The following is an 18,978-nucleotide window of genomic DNA, read 5'->3' on the forward strand; positions in this document are numbered from 1 at the left end:
TTTTTTTTTTTTTTTTTTTTTTTAAGGATGATACCAAACGTGTAGCAACTGTGAATGCCGACTGGTACTGGAAAATGTTGCAGAATTTCCTCATTCCGGAATTGCAGGCAAGAGAGTTGCTGAATACCATTTGGTTTCAGCAGGATGCTGCAACGGCCCACACAAAGCACGCCAAAGTATGGCTGTACTCCGACAAACGCTTTCAAACTATGTAATATCTCGCTTTGGCGAAGTGAGGTGGTCACCCTGTTCTCTAGCACTAACAGCCCCGGATTACTCTTCTGGGTTTATGTGAAGGAAAGGATCTTCACCAATCGTTTGCAAACGATTGACGAACTTCTGTCATTCGCCTTGAAATAAGCGCAATTCCACAGAATATGTTAATGTGTGTTATGGATACCTTCCCACATCGCCTTCATCATTGCGTCCAGGCAAATGAGGGACATTCGGAGGAAATTATTTTCAAGGTGTAGTGAGATCTTTCGAAAGGTGTCACATACCGTAGTAACTGCCAGTTTATGTACTTGTATTTCATAACTGTATTAGATTAGTACTTGCATTCACCATGTTCTAGTTATCATTTGAAGTTGATAGATACAGTACGCGCCAGCCTGTAGGTATATTAAAGGTATTGTTTCATGCTTGTTAAATTTCAACGTACCTTCCAAACGGAGACTTATCATCTGGCAAGTCAAGTGCTGTGGCCATGAAAGTGTTCGGCAACAAGGAATTAGGCACATAACCTTGATCCGCTGTTTGATGCCATCTTAAACGTGACCAGTCATCTGGTTGATGAAAATAGCTTGAACGATCATAGGGCGCCAACTACCATAAAAAATTAGTAAGCACATGAATGAGATTTTATAATTTGGTGGTACGGTAGTACAGTTGTTAAATATCAGTATCATAATAATGGTTAGTTTGTATATCACTAATAGCTCACAAATCAATTATCAATTGAATTCCATATATCGCTTTACATTTCCCGGTTTTCATGTTTCCACAGTAATTTGACATCATCATCATCATCATCATCATCATCATCATCATCATTATTATTATTATTATTATTATTATTATTATTATTATTATTATTATTATTATTATTATTATTTTATGTAGTAATAACATTAATATATCATTATTAAACATATGATTATATTATTAGCATTGTTCTTAAACGATATGGCAGAACTGTAACACAATGTTGTCAATTTTGCAAGAGCAAATTTCCAGTGCAATTTCTGCCAGGTGAACTAAATATTTCATCTGGCTGTTGAAGTATAGTGGTATCTTGTGAGTGTCAAATCGTGAAAACATTATGGGCTCATCAGCGTTTATATATCCGTCATCACAACGCAAAATTTAAATTTCGGATAGGAAACTATACGCGTAGATCTATTACAGAAACAAACTGCTTCCGAAAATCGGCAGAAATACACTTCCGTTGATGAGATGCTGTAGAAGGTTGTTTCAACTGAATCATGGCTTAATTGTCTCTTTAAAAACTGGAGAGGAGAGAAATAAATACTAGATTCTAAAAAAATGTTCAAGTTTTTTGTTTGTTTGTTTGTTTGTTTGTTTGTTTGTAAATAGTGAATCTAAAAGGGGAGATATAGTCCGTTAAAACTTCCCGGTGCAAACCGGCTGAAAGTCACAATGCTAATTGGATTACTTGGATGCCAAGTGGCCGAACTCCAGAAAATGAATGAAAAAAAATGAACTAATACTTTAATTTATTTCTATCAGATGGGTACCTTGTTTAAAAGATTTTTCTAAACAATAAATTACAAGAGCATAAACTGCATAGGTATTGTTTTGGTTGGAAAGAAAACAAAAATATGAATTTTACATGAAATATTGAACTTCAAATTTCACTCCTGGAAAGTTGAAATGGAAACACGATTATGAATGAAATTCCTTATTTGAAAATTAAAGTTTAACATTAGGAAGAGATTTTATTTAAAACGATTCATAAATATTGTAAAATCCCAGCATAATATTTCGTATTTATTTTTCGTTGAAATGTTTTCGAGTTTCTCCTGTTTCTTCTTACCTTCTTATGAGTAAAATTTTGGTAAATTATTGATTTGGGTAATTTGGCTTTTATCCTAAAAATCTGTTAAACCAGCTTACGGTAAAGGATAGTATCTGCGGAGGAACTTGATAATTTTACAATTTTTTAGAACTAAAAAGCTGTTTTGCAATTAATGTAGGTATACATTTTTTACTTCAACTTTGTACTTTATTTTTCCTTCACTTGCATCAGCACTATCTACAAACATTTTTATCATGGTAAACTGTTGTCTTTACAAGCTTACATTAAATCAGTTCACCTACGTTAGAACCTACAACAGAAACATCAGTAAGAGTAGACAAAAGGGTCACTCGACCTCTTGAAAATGTAGCTACTTCAATTTTAAAAAAAGGGAATAGACGTTTTTTTATTTTTTTAAATCATTTAATTGAAATGGAATTTTATAAAGAACTAGCATATATTACCCGCTTCGCTGAGTTGAAATGACAATTTAAATGCAGAACTCCGTATCTCATGTGTTTAGTACCCGTGAAATATGCTTTCGCTTTTAATGGCATCGATTTAAACGGCATCGGAAAGATCTTGATCATCTCAGTGACCCCAAAAACCATAGATTAGACACTAATATTGGTCATTTTCGATCATTTTATTTTCTCCCCCTCTCCCAAATTGCGGGGCTGAATTTGGTTTTAAACGGGATCAGAAGTGTCACCGGTCATCACAGCGACCCCGGAAACTATGGATTCAACACTAATATCGGTCATTTTCGACCATATATATATATATTCCCCTCCCATGTTGCGGGGTTGAATTTGAATTTAAACGGGATCGAAAGTATCACTGTTCATCTAAGCGACCCAGAAAACTATAAATTCGACACTGATAGTGGTAATTTTCTATCATTTTTATATATCTCTTCCCCTTCCCCCAAGTGGCGGGGCTGATTTTGGATTTAAACCGGATCGAAAATGTCACTGTTCATCTGAATGATCCCAAAAACTAAGGATTAGACACTAATATCGGTCATTTTTGATCATTTTTAAATTTCTCTCTTCATCCCCCTTCTCTACGTTGCATTTTCAAAGTTAATAGCCTAAAGTAATCCCTGCCCCTAAACTCACGTGTGTTGAAAATTTGATTGAGATCGGTCGGGTGGTTCAAAAGTGATGAAGTCACAAAGGCAGTCATTTTTATTTTATTTTTTACATATATATCTCTCCCTCCCCCTCCCCTAGGTTGGCTTATCAAAGTGAAACGATAAAAAAAAACCACCCAAGATCCGACTCTCATATATTATATGTTGAAAATTTGATCGAGATTGGTTGGGTGCTTCAAAAGTTATTAGGTTTTATTAGTTTTTATTTATACTTCTCCCTCTCCCCTCTCCCCTAGGATCTACCGTTAAAATAAAATCACCAAAATGTTTTCAGATCCGAACCTCATGTACCTTGAAAATTTGCTTAAGATCGGTTGGATAGTTCAAGAGTTATTAAGTTACAAAAATAGTAACTTTAAGTCTTATATAAATTGATTTTTATATATCTCCCCCTCCTTCTCCTCCCCTACGTTGCTCCGTCAAATTTAAATCATAAGAACGATTCCAGGCCTGAACCTCATCTATGTTGAAAATTTGATCAAGATCGATCGAGTGGTTCAGGAGTTATTAAGTTTTATTTATTTTTATACCCCTCCTACTCCCCTAACCCTTCAGTTATACCATTAAAATGAATAGCTTAAAACCAGCCCAGCCTCGAACCTCATCCATGTTGCAAATTTGATAGAAAGTGGTCGGGCTGTTCAGAAGATTTAGAGTCACAAACATAGTAATTTTCAATTTTATATATATATATATATATATATATATATATATATATATATATATATATATATATATATATATATATATATATATATATATATATATAGAGAGAGAGAGAGAGATTACATTATTTATTAAATGAGAAGAAAATCGACATTTTCGTATTTCCTTATACTCGTGAATATTAGAATTGTAAGAAAATATAAAGATTCTTGTCATTTTTATTGTTGCAAAGAGTAAGTCATGAAAAATTGTGCATTAAAATAATGTTTGTATATTGTATAATAGCAAGATATGTTGCATGGAACAGTTCACATTTCGTTACGTTGACTGGCATGGGCGGTTTTAGGATTTTAATTTTGGGTAGGCCCGCTTCCTCGGTTATGAATACATATACACATTTAATTGATTAATGACAGTAGGAAATTCCGTTTACAGTAGTGGTTGTACTATTTGTTAAATAATTATCTACCATTAATATAAATAGTGGAAAATATATTTACTCTCTATTGTATCTTTTAGCGTTCATAAATATTTAAAAATTTTTGGGTAGGCACATGCCTACCCGGCCTACCCGCTAAAGCCGTCACTGTTGACTGGATTGAACAGTAAAACACTGTGATGAAACAGTACTATAGTTACATCTATATGCAACACTTTTTAATTAATATTAATTCCTTTTCCTAATTTCTGCACTATAATATATTGCATTTATATAGTATTATTCTCCTATAACTTAATTTGCTAATTTGTATTTAGAGATACCTGGACAAATCCAAAGGATATATCAGACCCATTGAGTGGATGCCATACCCTTCTCCAATCTGCAACCATAGCTGGAAACATGCAGGAATAGTAGAGGATGTCGTGAAAGACATTGCTTTCACCTATGAGGGTATAGAAAGACAAATATAGAGAAATCCATTTCTATGTGAAGGAATAGGCTATAAATATATTAGTCGTATAGAATCAAGTTTTTGGATAAAGAAAACTTACTTTGAAAGACATGAGAATGCGCCATTCTACATTTCAAAGACAAAACATCTACGGAAAAGTATGGATATTGATAAAGAAAAATTTGAATCTTTCCCTCCTTTTAAAAATTCTTTACGTAAATACTATGTTTTGAAACATAGAATTGGAAGATTTTAAAGAAACTAGGATTGATTGATTGGCTAGTTTGAAGTTTAATATCTCCCCTTAGCATTGAGGCTATATATATAAGGAATGGACAAAAATATAGAAACACCTGGTATAAGGCTCTTCGCAGACTACGCGACTTCGTGTGTCAAAGACGCGAGACAGGCTGTGTTGTCGCGTCGCTGATATTTGACACACACAAGCGACGCAACAGACGCTAGACTTTACTTCACGTGTCGCCGGAATGTGACACCTTTTTCAGCCAGAACAAGGGGACAATGCACTTTATATAGTTTGTATGCAATCGCCGTAATACTAAATAATCTGTTATATTCTTTAACGACAAAGTGCAAGCACATCCATAAGAAGTACGTATATAGCCTGGAGTTGGTGGTCCCCCTTGAACCGCAGACTAAATCCGGTGCCTAGTCCCCTAACAGCACAAGATGTGCTAGGCATATGCCATTTAGGTGTCCCAGCTACTTTTTAGGTACCCGACACTTGGCACATATGACATTCATGTGCTAAGTATGTACTTCAGCTACCTACAGTTTTAGGCACTTATTACACCTAATAGATATTTGCAACTATGTACCACAAATATAACATTTATATACCTAACTCAGTTTAGCACTCTAACAGTCATTTGTTTTTATGTCGTCACTTGGGACACATATCTGTCACGTTCTAGGTACATCCTTTAGGTACATACTGTGTCAGATACCCTAACTACACAAGATGTGCTAAACATGCGCATATAGATGTTCTAAATTTATCTCCACATTTGATTCATTTGTTGCTTCTTTTTCTAAGCAATTGTTCACTAGAAGCAACAAACGCAACAACTTTATTAGATGGCAACTGTCACCGATCATTTGAAAGTGAATATGGAAGAATCATGAAATGAAGTAAATAGACACTCGCCATTTTGTTATAAAATTACATGGCGAGCAGATTTTATCTGATCCCAAACGGTTATCGTCGAATATATGCTGTTAAAGAAATATTCTGATTAGCCAAATTCAAAAGACCTCAATAATTTATCCTTCTACAAGCGATGTTTTCTTCATCGCCTCTGTGGCCAAGTCGGAACAGCACGCGGCTAGTAATCCAAAGATTCGTGATTCGCGCCCAACCTAGGGTACATTTTTTTTACCTGTTTAAAGTGTTTTAGACTCACCTTAATGTAAACACATTAAGCATATAGGCGATTTAACATATTTTGGGGGAGTAATTTTGTGGTTCATTGACGCTTACGGCATGGGGAACATACCTAGAACATACTAGGCACATTCCCCAGGTACATGTCAGGCATGTGCCTAGGGGCGGACATAGACTGTGACTATGTGATTTCTCTCTCAGAGGTACATAAGGCACACACTGGACATATTTCCATGTACCTAAGGGAACATGATAGACACATACCTGTTATGTAATTGTGCTGTTAGGATCAATATATTGCTAAATCTGCCACTGACTGCATGAGGTATTACCTTCATGCTTCATGGCTTCTTATAAATTTCATTATGGAGTGCCATGAGCCATTAGCGATATGCCTAAGTGCTTATAAAACATTATTTTTTATATTTTCGTACAGTATACATATTAAATACACAAAACGTATAAAAAATAATGAAATGTTATAAAATTATATATTGGCCTGGGGGATCGCAGTTTATGAATGTGTAAAATATATTTGGGAATAGCTGATCATTTGTGCTATTTTTTAGAGTCGAATTTGAAATAGTAAAGTGAAGCAATAAACAATGTAGTTTTATGTTGCAATTTCCACCAAACATCATTGGCCTGGTACAGGACCTTGGAAAATGTAAGAAAGAACAAAACGGCAACATCCCTAACAGCACAATTACATAGCAGGCATATGCCTATCACGTTTCCTCAGGTACATGGGAATGTGTCCAGTATGTGCCTTATATACTTCTGAGAAAGAGATCACATGGATGGCAAGTGATAGTCACAATCTATGTCCGCCCCTAGGCACATGCCTGACATGTACCTGGGGAATGTTCCTAGTATGTTCTAGGTATGTTCCCCATGCCGTAAGCGTCAATGAACCACAAAATTACTCCCCCAAAATATGATAAATCGCCTATATGCTTATTGTGTTTACATTAAAGTGAGTCTAAACAACACTAAACAAGTAAAAATAAAAATGTAGGGCTACCTTAGGGTGGGTGCGAATCATCAACCTTTGGATTATTAGCCGCGTGCTCTTTCGACTTGGTCATAGAGGCGATGAAGAGAACGTCGCTTGTAGAGGGATAAACTATTGAGGTCTTTTGCATTCGGCTAATCAGAGTCCTGCTTTAACCGTATATATTCGACTATAACTGTTTGGGATCAAGTAAAATCTGCTCGCCATGTAATTTTATAATAAATTGACGAGTGTCTATTTACTTCATTTCATGGTTCTTCCATATTCACTTTCAAATATTCGGCGACAGTTGCATCTAATAAAATTGATGCGTTTGTTGCTTCTAGTACACAATCGCCTAGAAAAAGAAGCAAGAAAATGCATCAAAGGAGGGAGATTAATTTAGAACACCTAAATGGCAAATGCCTAGCACATCTTGTGTTGTTAGGGTATCTGAACCAATATGTACCTAAAGATGTACCTAGAACATGACAGATATATGTCCCAAGTGACGATATGAAAACAAATGACTGTTAGAGTGCGAAATTGAGCCGCGTATATAAATGCTATATTTGTGGTACTTAACTGCGAGTATCAATTAGGTGTAACAAGTACCTAAAACTGTAGGTAGCTGAAGTACATACTTAGTACATAAATATCATATGTGCCAAGTGTCGGGTACCTAAAAAGTAGCTGGGACATCTAAATGGCACATACCTAGCACATCTTATGCTGTTAGGGATCCAGTGTAATTATCAATACGATCCTTCTCTTTCGATGGCGTATTCATGAATCCACTATGGAATGTACAACGCACTTTTCTTCATGCTTTCATCTTTTCAATTATGTTGCTATAGGAATCACTGCTGGAGTTCCGTGTACTAGGATGTGTCTGAATTTAGGCAATGAAAGCGTTTGTATCGAAAGCTTCTATTGAGCTCAATTCTCAGAATGAGTATCTGGTTGCTGAAAATATAAATTGTGGCGGTCGCGCATCTTCGACACACGAAGTCGCGTAATATGCGAAGGTTTTAGCTTGTCGCAGGTGTCAGGTTCCCGCGATAAGTCTGCGACAGTGTCATGATTGTCGCGTAGTGTGCGAAGGTCCCACGCCACATCGATTGTAACAGCCGCGACAAGCCTGCGACAGAAAAAAAAAATGTCGCGCGTCTTTGACACACGAAGTCGCGTAGTCTGCTAAGGCCCTAAAAGAGGTAGCCATTTCAAACACAATTTGTGTCTGATGGTAAGCATCGCTGTGGTCCCCGGCACATCCTGTGATGTATACAAGCTGGCCGATCGAACAGATGGGCCAGTTACATTTCACCGACCGGTTCGTGCAGGTTATCATGAATCATGTCTGAGGTGACAGAGTTTCAAAGAGGGCAAATTGTGGGTGTGCGCATGGCGGGAATTTCGTGTCGAAAGTAGCGGAAATGTTAATTGTGTCAAGAGGCACAGTTACGAAGATCATGATCGCCTACGAGTGTTCCGGTAAAACCGCATCAGCGAAGTACCAGCGTAGACGAAAGTGTGTGTTGGTAACAGAGACAGATGAACATTGAGTAGGATTGTAACCAAGCAGAACATCACAATGGCATCAAAAGTCACAGCTGAGCTGAATACAGTGCTTACAAACCTGTTAGCGTCAACAGTCAGAAGAGAACTCCACAAGCAGAGTATTTATGGCAGATCTGCAATTCCCAAATCACTCATGACTGTTGACTATACTGCTATATGGAGACGTGGTGTAACCCCCATAAAAACTGGACAATGGAGAGTGGAAGATTATCATCTGGTCGGATGAGTCTTCCTTTATATTGTTTCCAACTACTGGTCGAGTTTACGTGTGGGGAACGCCAGCACAAGCGTACGATACAGACTGTCTGTTAACAAGAGTGAAGATGGTATTGGTTCCGTGATTATCTGGGCAGCCATATCCTGGTATTCTGCCAGACCAATCATCACACTGCATGACACGTCATTGCGAAGGATTGCGTAACCATTTTGAGTGACCAGCTGTATCATGGTATAAACTTTGTTCCCAGATGGTAAAGACAGGGGCTCAGTGGTAGAGCGTTCACCTCCGGTGCTTGTGGACCCTAGTTCGATCCCAAACTCGCCGTGTGGACTTTGTGGTGGACAAACACCGTACTCGTGGGTTTTCTCGGGGTTCTCCCGTTTCCTACCACTTTCTTTATTCCACCATTTCACTCATCTCTCATCATCACCGTCTCCTTATATCTAACCGGCGTAAACGTGGGACGTAAAACTTAAAGATTTAATTTCATTTTCAGATAGTAATGCCGTAATTTAAGATGACAGAGTCAATGTTCATACAGCTCACATCGCACAGGACTGGTTTGATGAACATGAAGAGTGTCACATTTGCCATGACCTCCACAGTTGCCAGACATCAATATCACTGAGCCCTTCTGATCAGCTTTGAAGACCAAGGTACGGGCTCGCTACCCACCACCGTAGTCTCCACAACTTTCAGCTGCTTTGGTGGAACAACGTCCCTTTGACAACCATACGCAACCGGGTACTTCTCCATTCCCGTCGACTGCAGGCCGTTGTGCGTGCCAAAGGTGGTCCTACTCACTATTAATAAAGGTAATGTGAAATTTTTCAGGTGTTTCCATATTTTTGTCCATTCCCTGTAGGATGTTGACTCACAGCTTAAAGTGCGATCCGAACCACATGGATTCTCCACCAGAATCGAACCTAGGTTTCCTCTGAAAAATCGTATCGTAACCCTTTAGCTGCGATTGAGCTTCCTTAAAGTGACGAAGAATGTACGTTAGTGTTTGTTGTAATAGTATCTAAGTATTAGTCCACGTGGTTCTCAGTTTTCCAGTTGTCTTCAAGAAAGTACGAGGTAGAAAATGATCATCATAAATCCCCACACATTTATAATGAAATCCTAAAACATATGCAATATTCTAGTCAATTAGATTGCAGTATGTCTTGTCAAGCTTTCCTCAAGCTCGGCGTGGACTAAATTCTTTTTGCTATTTTAAATGCAACTGATCTTTCTGTGCCTATGAACTAACACCTGAATTTGTTCTTATGTTTCTTCTCCGACGTATAACTCAATGCGTCAACACAACTTTCTTCTGTTGGCTGTAAACTCAGTTCACAATAACTGTAAAATTTCATTGGTCAAATTATTGTAACATGAAACGATTTGGAAATGTTCCAGGGGGAGCATTATACAAGGGCTAGGAATTTTTGAGAGAGGATAGATGTTCCAACTTTTCTGAATTATATATAACAATAGTCCTTCATCTATTTTTTAAGGATTGAATATTGGTCGTATAATACAAGGATATGGCTGAAATTAGGGCGGCAAGAAAGATCAATATTCAGGCTACTTTACGAACTTCCTTGCTCCCATATCTGAATAAATTGAGTCATGAATCATGTGATTCTGTTGGGAATTCAACGAAATATAATGTATGAAATATGAACAAAATACTGTATAGCTAGAAACACTTTCAAAAAATTCATACGAATAACTAGCAGCGTTCACCCCGCTTCGCTGCGGTCACCCCGGAACGCAATAAACTTTGTTACTTAGATAATTTTTACTTTTTCGCTTTCAAGTGATATGATAAAAACCATAGAAGATTGCAGTAAATGTTAACATTATATCGCCTGTCATTTATGTTAACCCGCCCCGCTTCGCTGCGGTCACCCCCGAACGCAATAAACTTTGTTACTTAGATAATTTTTACTTTTTCGCTTTCAAGTGATATGATAAAAACCATTATAACGCCTGTCATTTATGTTAACCCGCCGAGTGACACGGTCATGCGGGTTGCATATAAATACGTTTATTTTTATACCTATGATGAACTAACAAAGGATTTGTACGTAATGGACACCTGAATGGTCAATTATCTCAAGACAATGGTAATTGAAAATTAAAGTGATATGATAAAAACCATCTAGGGTCCAAATCCTAATAACCCCCCCAAAATAAAAGAAATTGGTTCAGCCGTATTAGCGTGATGAGCGGACAAAGGATTTGTACGTTCTCTTTTATATATATAGAAGATATTTTCCCTTATGAGCAGAATGCTTTTTCCATAAAAGAAATATTTATGGCATATTACGGGGTAGTTAATTAGAAATTAATGGTGGTAGAGGTATCCTATTGACAACGCAATCTATTGCACTTCTCACGGGATTGAGGTAATCTTTCAAAACCATAGTTTCAATGAAATAGTGTTAGTACTATCAAATATAATGGGCAATGTTGAATAATGATCGTTTGCATCGTGTGTTCTGTAAATTATCTGAGTCAACCAACAATTTCCATCTGTACTTTCTTACATAATTGTTTATTCTTTGGCTTTAACTAAGTTTGCATTTACATATAAAAACAACGATAATCGTATCAACAAGCTAATATGTACACATTAACCGCCATATTTTAATATAAGAAAAATAGAATTTCAACTTATCTTAGTCTAATTAAAAATATAGTTAAAGTAAAACTTACATAAAGTAACTTATATACATTTGGTTTATATAGAAACAAGATTAGTTCTTTTATTTATAGTTGAAGTGCAAAAAATTAAAAATGTTATAAATCCAAGTCGTGTTGCTGCACTTACCTTGGTACCATATAATTCCTTTGATTGTCATGTTTAGTAAAGGATGAATCATCGCGTTCCAGAGCACGGAGGTCATGTTTCTGTGTAAAGGTATTGTTCTATAATAAATAGAACAGGAACGTTAAAGCAAAATAAAATTGTCATGTTGAAATATATACCCTAAAAGCAAAATCGATTGGCCCAACATTGGCGAAATGGTGCCGATGCGACATACCAACGGTGGCCCAACATCAGCTTTGGCAACCACTTTCCACCCATTCCCTAACCAAATAAAAGTTGGGTCTTCGTTTACCCAACCAATCCCCAAGCATTTCCCAACGTTGGGCCAACAAAACTCCAACGACACTAAGAATGTTGGGCCTTCGTTCACCCAACCAAACCCCACCAGTCTCCCTACGTTAGCGCAGCCAAACCTCGACGATGAATGGTGACTCACCATCCAAATGCTGAGGTTCATCTAACCAAATTTATCATAATTCCATGACGTTTCCCAATGTGTCCTCGCGGCGGGTGGATAGGGGGCGATGCATTCGATTTGGCACGTTCGACTTTTTATATGGTATTTTTAAGATATTCCGATTCTTTAAATATTCGATTAAATTTTAGTTATACTCACACCGTGCAGGAAGAGAAAAAGTGCAAACAGCAATGTACAGGACGCGAACCCCAGTCGCTCGGTTGGCGAGCAGGCATGCTTCCAACTTTTTAAAAACTACTTATTACTAGGATTTTACTTATTGTTTTTTCAGTAACCTAGAACGACAAGGACACGAACACAGAGATATCGAGGACAGTTAAATTTCCAAAGGATCTCCCACTGGAAATCGAACCCAGGACCCCGTACGCCAAAGGCGCACATGCTACCCACTAGACCAGTGGGGAGGGCAACACGGCCAGAATCACACACTTTACAAGTGTTGGATATTTGGCAGTTGTTGTGCTTTGTAAATCTTTTTTTAAAAAAAGCTCACTATGCACTGTGTATAGGAAAATGATTCAGCACACACAACATGAACTCCTCTTTTGTTTTCACAATTGGAACACAAGAGGACGCGGTAAAGAACTGCGCATGAGCAGTGACGCACTCTACCAGCATCAAGTATGATGGAGTTAGCGATCATTAACCAACAATAAAACAAAGTGGCCAAGTGGAGGAAAAGTGCTTTTCGCAGAGCGATTCCCCGACATTTAGCCAACGCTAAAGTAAGGTATTTCTTGGTCGGGAAAACAGTCAATTCTATAGTACTTGCTCCGAGTCATGAAGCTTGTGCTCTAAAAAAAAATCATAGAAACATTTTGCTTGAGCTCCAATACATCGGAAAACTTCGGAACAATTCGTGGAGCCGCTTCCCGAGCGCACACTTGGGGAAACGTCAAACTGCTGAAATTCACCAACAATGTTGCCAAACTACGAAGACATAATAAATGAGTATTAAGAAAAAAATTACCAATAATAACAGTGCACAACAATAACTACTGTAACAATTATTCTGAAACGGTAACAAATAGTGCCAACGAAAATATAACGCATAAAAAAAATAAATAACAAAACGGAAGTTGGCGCCAATCCGACAACACTGTACTCTCGGGAGATGTCTTCCGTGTAGCGCGAGAGACCACACTGACAAAATTTGATGGGTGGGGGTTGACGACCGGAACACATCCTCGCGTTCTATTGGGTGGTGAAATCGGTAGATCTAGGTCAAGCTTCGCGACTCGGAGCGAATATTATAATATCGTTGCGTGAAGGCCAGGAGAATAGTTGGTTGGCCAAAGTAAGTTTTTCCGCTATAGACTCGCACCGACCATCACCCACCGTTTTGATCAAATGCCACTCAATTCCCAACGGTGGGTCAGCCAACCTTGGTGCTGGGGTAGATGTTATTCTAAGACGTTTATGAAAATACATATACAGTATTGTGCCCTCACGATGAATTGTATATAGTAATAACAATAACATAATTACAAATCTTTGAACATAACATTGGACTTAAATTCTTCGTAATGGTAAACATTATTTATTTGAAATTATGAACACTGAATTCTCATAATCAGATCAATGTCAAAGTTATATTTTAATTTCTATTTCCTTTCAGTGCAACCAACAGTTCAGTTACATTCCAGACCAGCGGTGCAAGTCTCTCTTCAACATTAAGGGGGGGGGGAGATGGGTAAGACCGTTCACATAATCTTCTTCTTCTTCTTCTTTTTATTATTATTTTTAAAGCGATGTTCAAACTATTTATGAAGTTCAAAAACAGTGCTGTGGAGGATCAGGGGCGAAGAGTAGTATTCAACATTGGCAAGGGCGCCGATCCTGGGGGGCCGAGGGGGCCCGGGCCCCCCAAAGCTCATGTGGGCCCCCTCATTTTATTTGTAAATTTGTAATATTATGCATAATTTGAATGCAACTTGTCTTAAAATAATCATATATGCTTTCTGCATCTGAATGCTCCCCCCCCCCAAATTTACAGAGAAATCGGCGCTTATGAACATTGGGAGGCGGACAGATTTGAGGCTTATTCTGGAGGGAGAAGATAAGACTCATATTACGGTAGATGAATCTGATTTCTGAGGTGAATCTGTTATATATTATATATCAGGCGATGTAGATGCAGTGGCAGTCGAACACAATCACATTTCCCCCCCAAAAAGAAACACATTTCAAATCGGATTAATTGGGGGACGTCCCCCTCATCCCCCCGGGATTTGCGCCAGTGATGCAGACAAAAGAATTTCTATTCTTTTGTTGACTGTTTCTGTATGTGTGTTTCTCGATCAGTAAAATTGCAGATTGTTTCCTTTGTCCACGTTCCAACAATTACCTTATTTGATGTTAATCCACGTAGCTTCCGTTTTCATCATCCACGTAGTAATTCATTGAACTGAAAAGCGAATAACTGAAGACGCTGAAAAATTAGCGACGGAGTGATGTATACATATAGAGACGAGAGAGCTGAAGACTTAAATTTGCTACGACGAAGATGTAGTCGTGCGAGTTACGATTTTGAGTCACGAAGTCTTACCCTCGGTAACAAAGCGTAACATCTACTTGTTATGGTGTTGAATATTTGACGAGAATCTCACAACACTTAAGAATGATTTCGTATTTTGATAAAGTTCATCGTCACTGAAACGCCTGTTTTCTACATATCTGCGCCTGACTTCTATTCGAGCCATCTGACCACCGATTGTCTGAAGGACATGAACCAGAGGGAGGACAACTATCTATTAGAGGAGTTATCGCTGGAGGACCGCGAAAACGTCAGGCAAATGCTGCATATGTTACACCTATCTTTATTTATATACTTATTTTCTTTTCTTTTATCCTCTTTCATTACCTTAACATTATACTCTGCTTTCAATTTAAATGTGTACTGTTTCATTTATAAAGCAACCAAAGTCCGGATCTCATTAAATTTTGCTGTATCAGTTTTAGTTTGTAAAATCCTGGGACGGCTTGTCAGTTCCAAATCTGCAACATCTTAAATTTACTTTTGATAATCTGAGCTACGAGACCGAATTGCACATTATGATTAGAAATTCCAGAACTCTTAGGCATGTTCCGGTATACCGGTGAGGTCTACCTGTACAGGTAAACCGGAACGTGTGTGCCAGCCGCTGCAGACCAAACAGCAGAGGCGTAGCGACCTGTGCAGGCGACTGGAAAAGAATCGAAATTCAATTCTTACTACCTGCGCAGGCGTGTAGATCTGAGCGTGTGTGTGAGTCACTCCGGCACACCTGTACAGTGTTTAGGTGAGTTGTGGCTAGTTTTTTGAATACAGGGAGCGTAGGTCGTCGTCTTCTTGTTTGCTCGCCATCTTTCGACTGAGATGAAATCTTCAGGTTTACCGTTGCGTGTGTGTGCTCTAACCAACACAGGTATGCCTTCCCGTTACACCGTGAGGTTTACCTGACAAGTATATCGTAACGTGTGTGCCGGGTCTTAGAATATATAGAAAATTATAATTATATAAAAAATTATATAGAAAATTACTTAAATGTCAATAAATAATAATAATAATAATAATAATAATAATAATAATAATAATAATAATAATAATAATAATACCACGAAGTCATGAATATTAATATATCATGAATTTTATATTTCAATGAAACAATAATTTCATGAGTAAAATGTAAGAGAATTAGTACTAATATCACGTGGCATGTTATTCTTCTTCTTCACTACTCACGAGGAAACTTTTTCTGGTGTCACACGAAATGTGGAACGAAACTGGTCAATCGATTTGTGTTAGTGAACACGAAAATCCATAGGCGGGAAAAACTCTCGATCGCAACCGTTCCGTACTTTCGGAGGGAAGAGTAGGGGCACTGCCAACACAACACGTTGTGGACAATGAGACGAAATATGGCGCAAGTTCGATGAAAATATGCATAGAAGCACAGTTAAACATCTACTACAATGTGACATTAAATTCGACAATATTTTGGCAACTGAGAGCAGAGGCGTAACACGTAACGGCAGAGGAGGAGGACGGGTAGCGTGGAGTATAGCGTAGGGGAAAAGTTCCATAGAAGGCATGAACACATGCGAACCGGACTTGAGGGGAATAACATAGTAATATATCATGGACATGGTCAAGTACATGGGTAGAGAGTAGAAAGGTAAGGGGGCAACAGTATAGTGTTGTATATGTTGGTACAATGTATATTGGACTGTGCGGTGCAAACACAGAAGCATTTATTTTTGTCTTTCTTTTATGTCATCATCATCATCATCATCATCATCATCATCATCATCATCATCATAAACATATGAAAATGAGTACCTACATATATACAACAGTCTATACACATCGGACGTTACGAGGAGAGGGAGTCCGGCCTCTACGGCCAATCCCCTCCATGGCTCTCTTTCTTCCATTACTGCTTTATGCTGACGTCTACAGGCTGTCTATAGTTTGTGATTGATTACTTGATCATGTATTATTACTGTACCATTCAACTGACGTCTTGGTTTTTCGTTTTCCTCAAATATATGACCATTTTTAATTGCGCTTATCCGCCCCCTCTTCTGTCGTTATGTGCTACGCCTCTGTCCTCACTTGTCAGAGTATTGTCGAATGTAATGTCACATTGTAGTATATTTTTAACTGCGCTTCTATGCGTATTTACATTGAACTCGCGCCATATTTCGTTTCATTATCCAAAACGTGTTGTGTTGGCACTGGCAGTGCTCCCACTCTTCCCCCCCCCCCATAAGTACGGAACGGTTGCGATCGAGGGTTTTTCCCGCCTATGGATTTTCGTGTTCACTAACACAAATCGATTGACCATAGTTTCGTTCCACATTTCGTGTGACACCAGAAAAAGTTTCCTTGTCAGTGTAATTGACAGCATCTTTGCTAAAGTTACTCATACTATGCACTTATAGATAAACTTTCTATATTCAATAATAGACCTAGTAGCTACATAAAAATAAACTAACCTATTTGTCTCTGGAATCCCACATTCCTTGTTTACTCTTTCAGAGCTCCATGCCTCAATAACGGTGCCTCCCACTGCACTTTCGACAATTCCAATCGGCACTTGAGATGCGTCATATAAATGGCGCCCGAACAGAAAACACAATGCTGAAAATCCTTCCCAAGTTGCATTGCTCCTGAGAGATTCTAAAATATACCATAAAATATAAAACAAGTTTTTCGTCAAGTTTTCAAATATAGTAATATTAGAATATGATGTTACAATAATGGACTTTAAACGTAGAATTAATGAAAGCGGGCAATTTTTCTCCCCTTACTACTAATTATAATTTTAAAATTAAGTCTTTGGTGGGAGGATTTTCTACTTCAGTCCCAGTCCATGTGAATTTGTCACGTTTTTCATTTCCTCGCAGATTATTACTTCACTATTATCATTTAATTATAATTTACTTTCATTAATCATTCATATTCTTTAATTGTGTGACGTAAGAATAGAAATTTCTTTTCATTCATTTCTAATATCATTGTAATTTGTAGAAATGTTAATTTGTAGATATTCAAATATTGTAGCTTAATCTCTAAAATATTTCAAACTTTAAGATATTCTTAAATACAAATCACTAATTGTTTAAATTAAATATCCTCAGTGGTTTTTCTACTACCTAAATTCCAATTATTAATATAAACTTAAAACATATTGTATTCTGCCAGACAGGCACGTAATACTTTCAAAATGTATATGATGTATATCGAAAGATACAAAACACATTCCAAATTTTCACATATATGCTCCTATTATCATTTGCTTAATCGTTCACTTCAACAGCAAGGACATCATACGTACTTAATAGTATACCGTTTAAATGGATTACCAAATACGTAATATCGTCTACTGTGATTATTTACTAATTGGAGAAGGTGACCGGATGGCACCTGTGTCCCACTTCCACTCTTGTAAATACCACTATTGAAAAAAAACAGGCAGAAAAATGTAACCAGGAAGAGTGAAATTTTCCTACATTGCCAAATTTTCATGAGATTCCTTTTTTCCCAAATGCATTTATGAGGAAAGAAGAGGAGGAGAAAAGTACTAGATTTATTGAACATACTAGAACACTAAAATATTATAAAAGGCACTAGATCTAGTACGAAAGTACTAGCGGTGGTCACACTGAATTGAAATATACACTAAGAGACAACTAGTGGCGAGAGTTCGTACTACTACGAGTTAGGGCGGAATATTAAAATTCCGCCGGAAATTTTGAATAGCGCCTCGAAGACGTTGATTTGTTGTACATCGGTCCTTCATTTTCTTACATTAACATGCACGTGACAACCTTGGATGACATATTGTTCTTTTAATTGTTTTGTTTTTAATTATGCAGTGCTGTCAGTATGTGGCTGCTATCTAGCGCTGCCAACTAGTATTATATCGTTTACAGAAAGAGGAAAACAAATAAAATTTACTTCCCCTACGAAGTGTTTCAGAACAAAGATACCGAATACCGAAGAAAAGATAAGCTCTTGAGTCCTCAAATGATCCCCATTTTACTATATTACACTTGCATTTTGATGTGATGTAGTGCATTCTTTGGCAACACTGTCTCACACATTTGCGTTAGTCACTGCGGAGATTCATGTTTTGTATTCCATAACAAAATATCTTTCTCGCATAGATTTTCCCACTAAGATTCTAAGTATGCGTCACACATTTCTCATACAAGCTATATGACATGTCCGTCTTA

The 18,978-nt window shown here is 37.5% G+C and overlaps 1 protein-coding gene across 3 annotated transcripts in view; it reads right to left on the reverse strand.

The window, feature by feature from the left end:
• Positions 1 to 18,978, reverse strand: part of LOC145684020 (sialate O-acetylesterase-like) — a 102,870-nt gene that overhangs the window by 12,233 nt on the left and 71,659 nt on the right. For all 3 annotated transcript variants that reach the window (XM_081755833.1, XM_081755835.1, XM_081755834.1), the window contains exons 7-10: positions 17,236 to 17,419; positions 11,778 to 11,875; positions 4,623 to 4,744; positions 662 to 825 (exon numbers count right to left, since the gene is read on the reverse strand). In XM_081755833.1, the coding sequence (XP_081611959.1) occupies positions 662 to 825; positions 4,623 to 4,744; positions 11,778 to 11,875; positions 17,236 to 17,419 (568 nt within the window). The remainder of the gene's footprint in view (positions 1 to 661; positions 826 to 4,622; positions 4,745 to 11,777; positions 11,876 to 17,235; positions 17,420 to 18,978) is intronic.

The sequence above is a fragment of the Thermobia domestica genome, chromosome 4 (genome assembly GCF_964235325.1).
Source record: "Thermobia domestica chromosome 4, izTheDome1.hap1.1, whole genome shotgun sequence".
Taxonomy (NCBI): Eukaryota; Metazoa; Arthropoda; class Insecta; order Zygentoma; family Lepismatidae; genus Thermobia; species Thermobia domestica.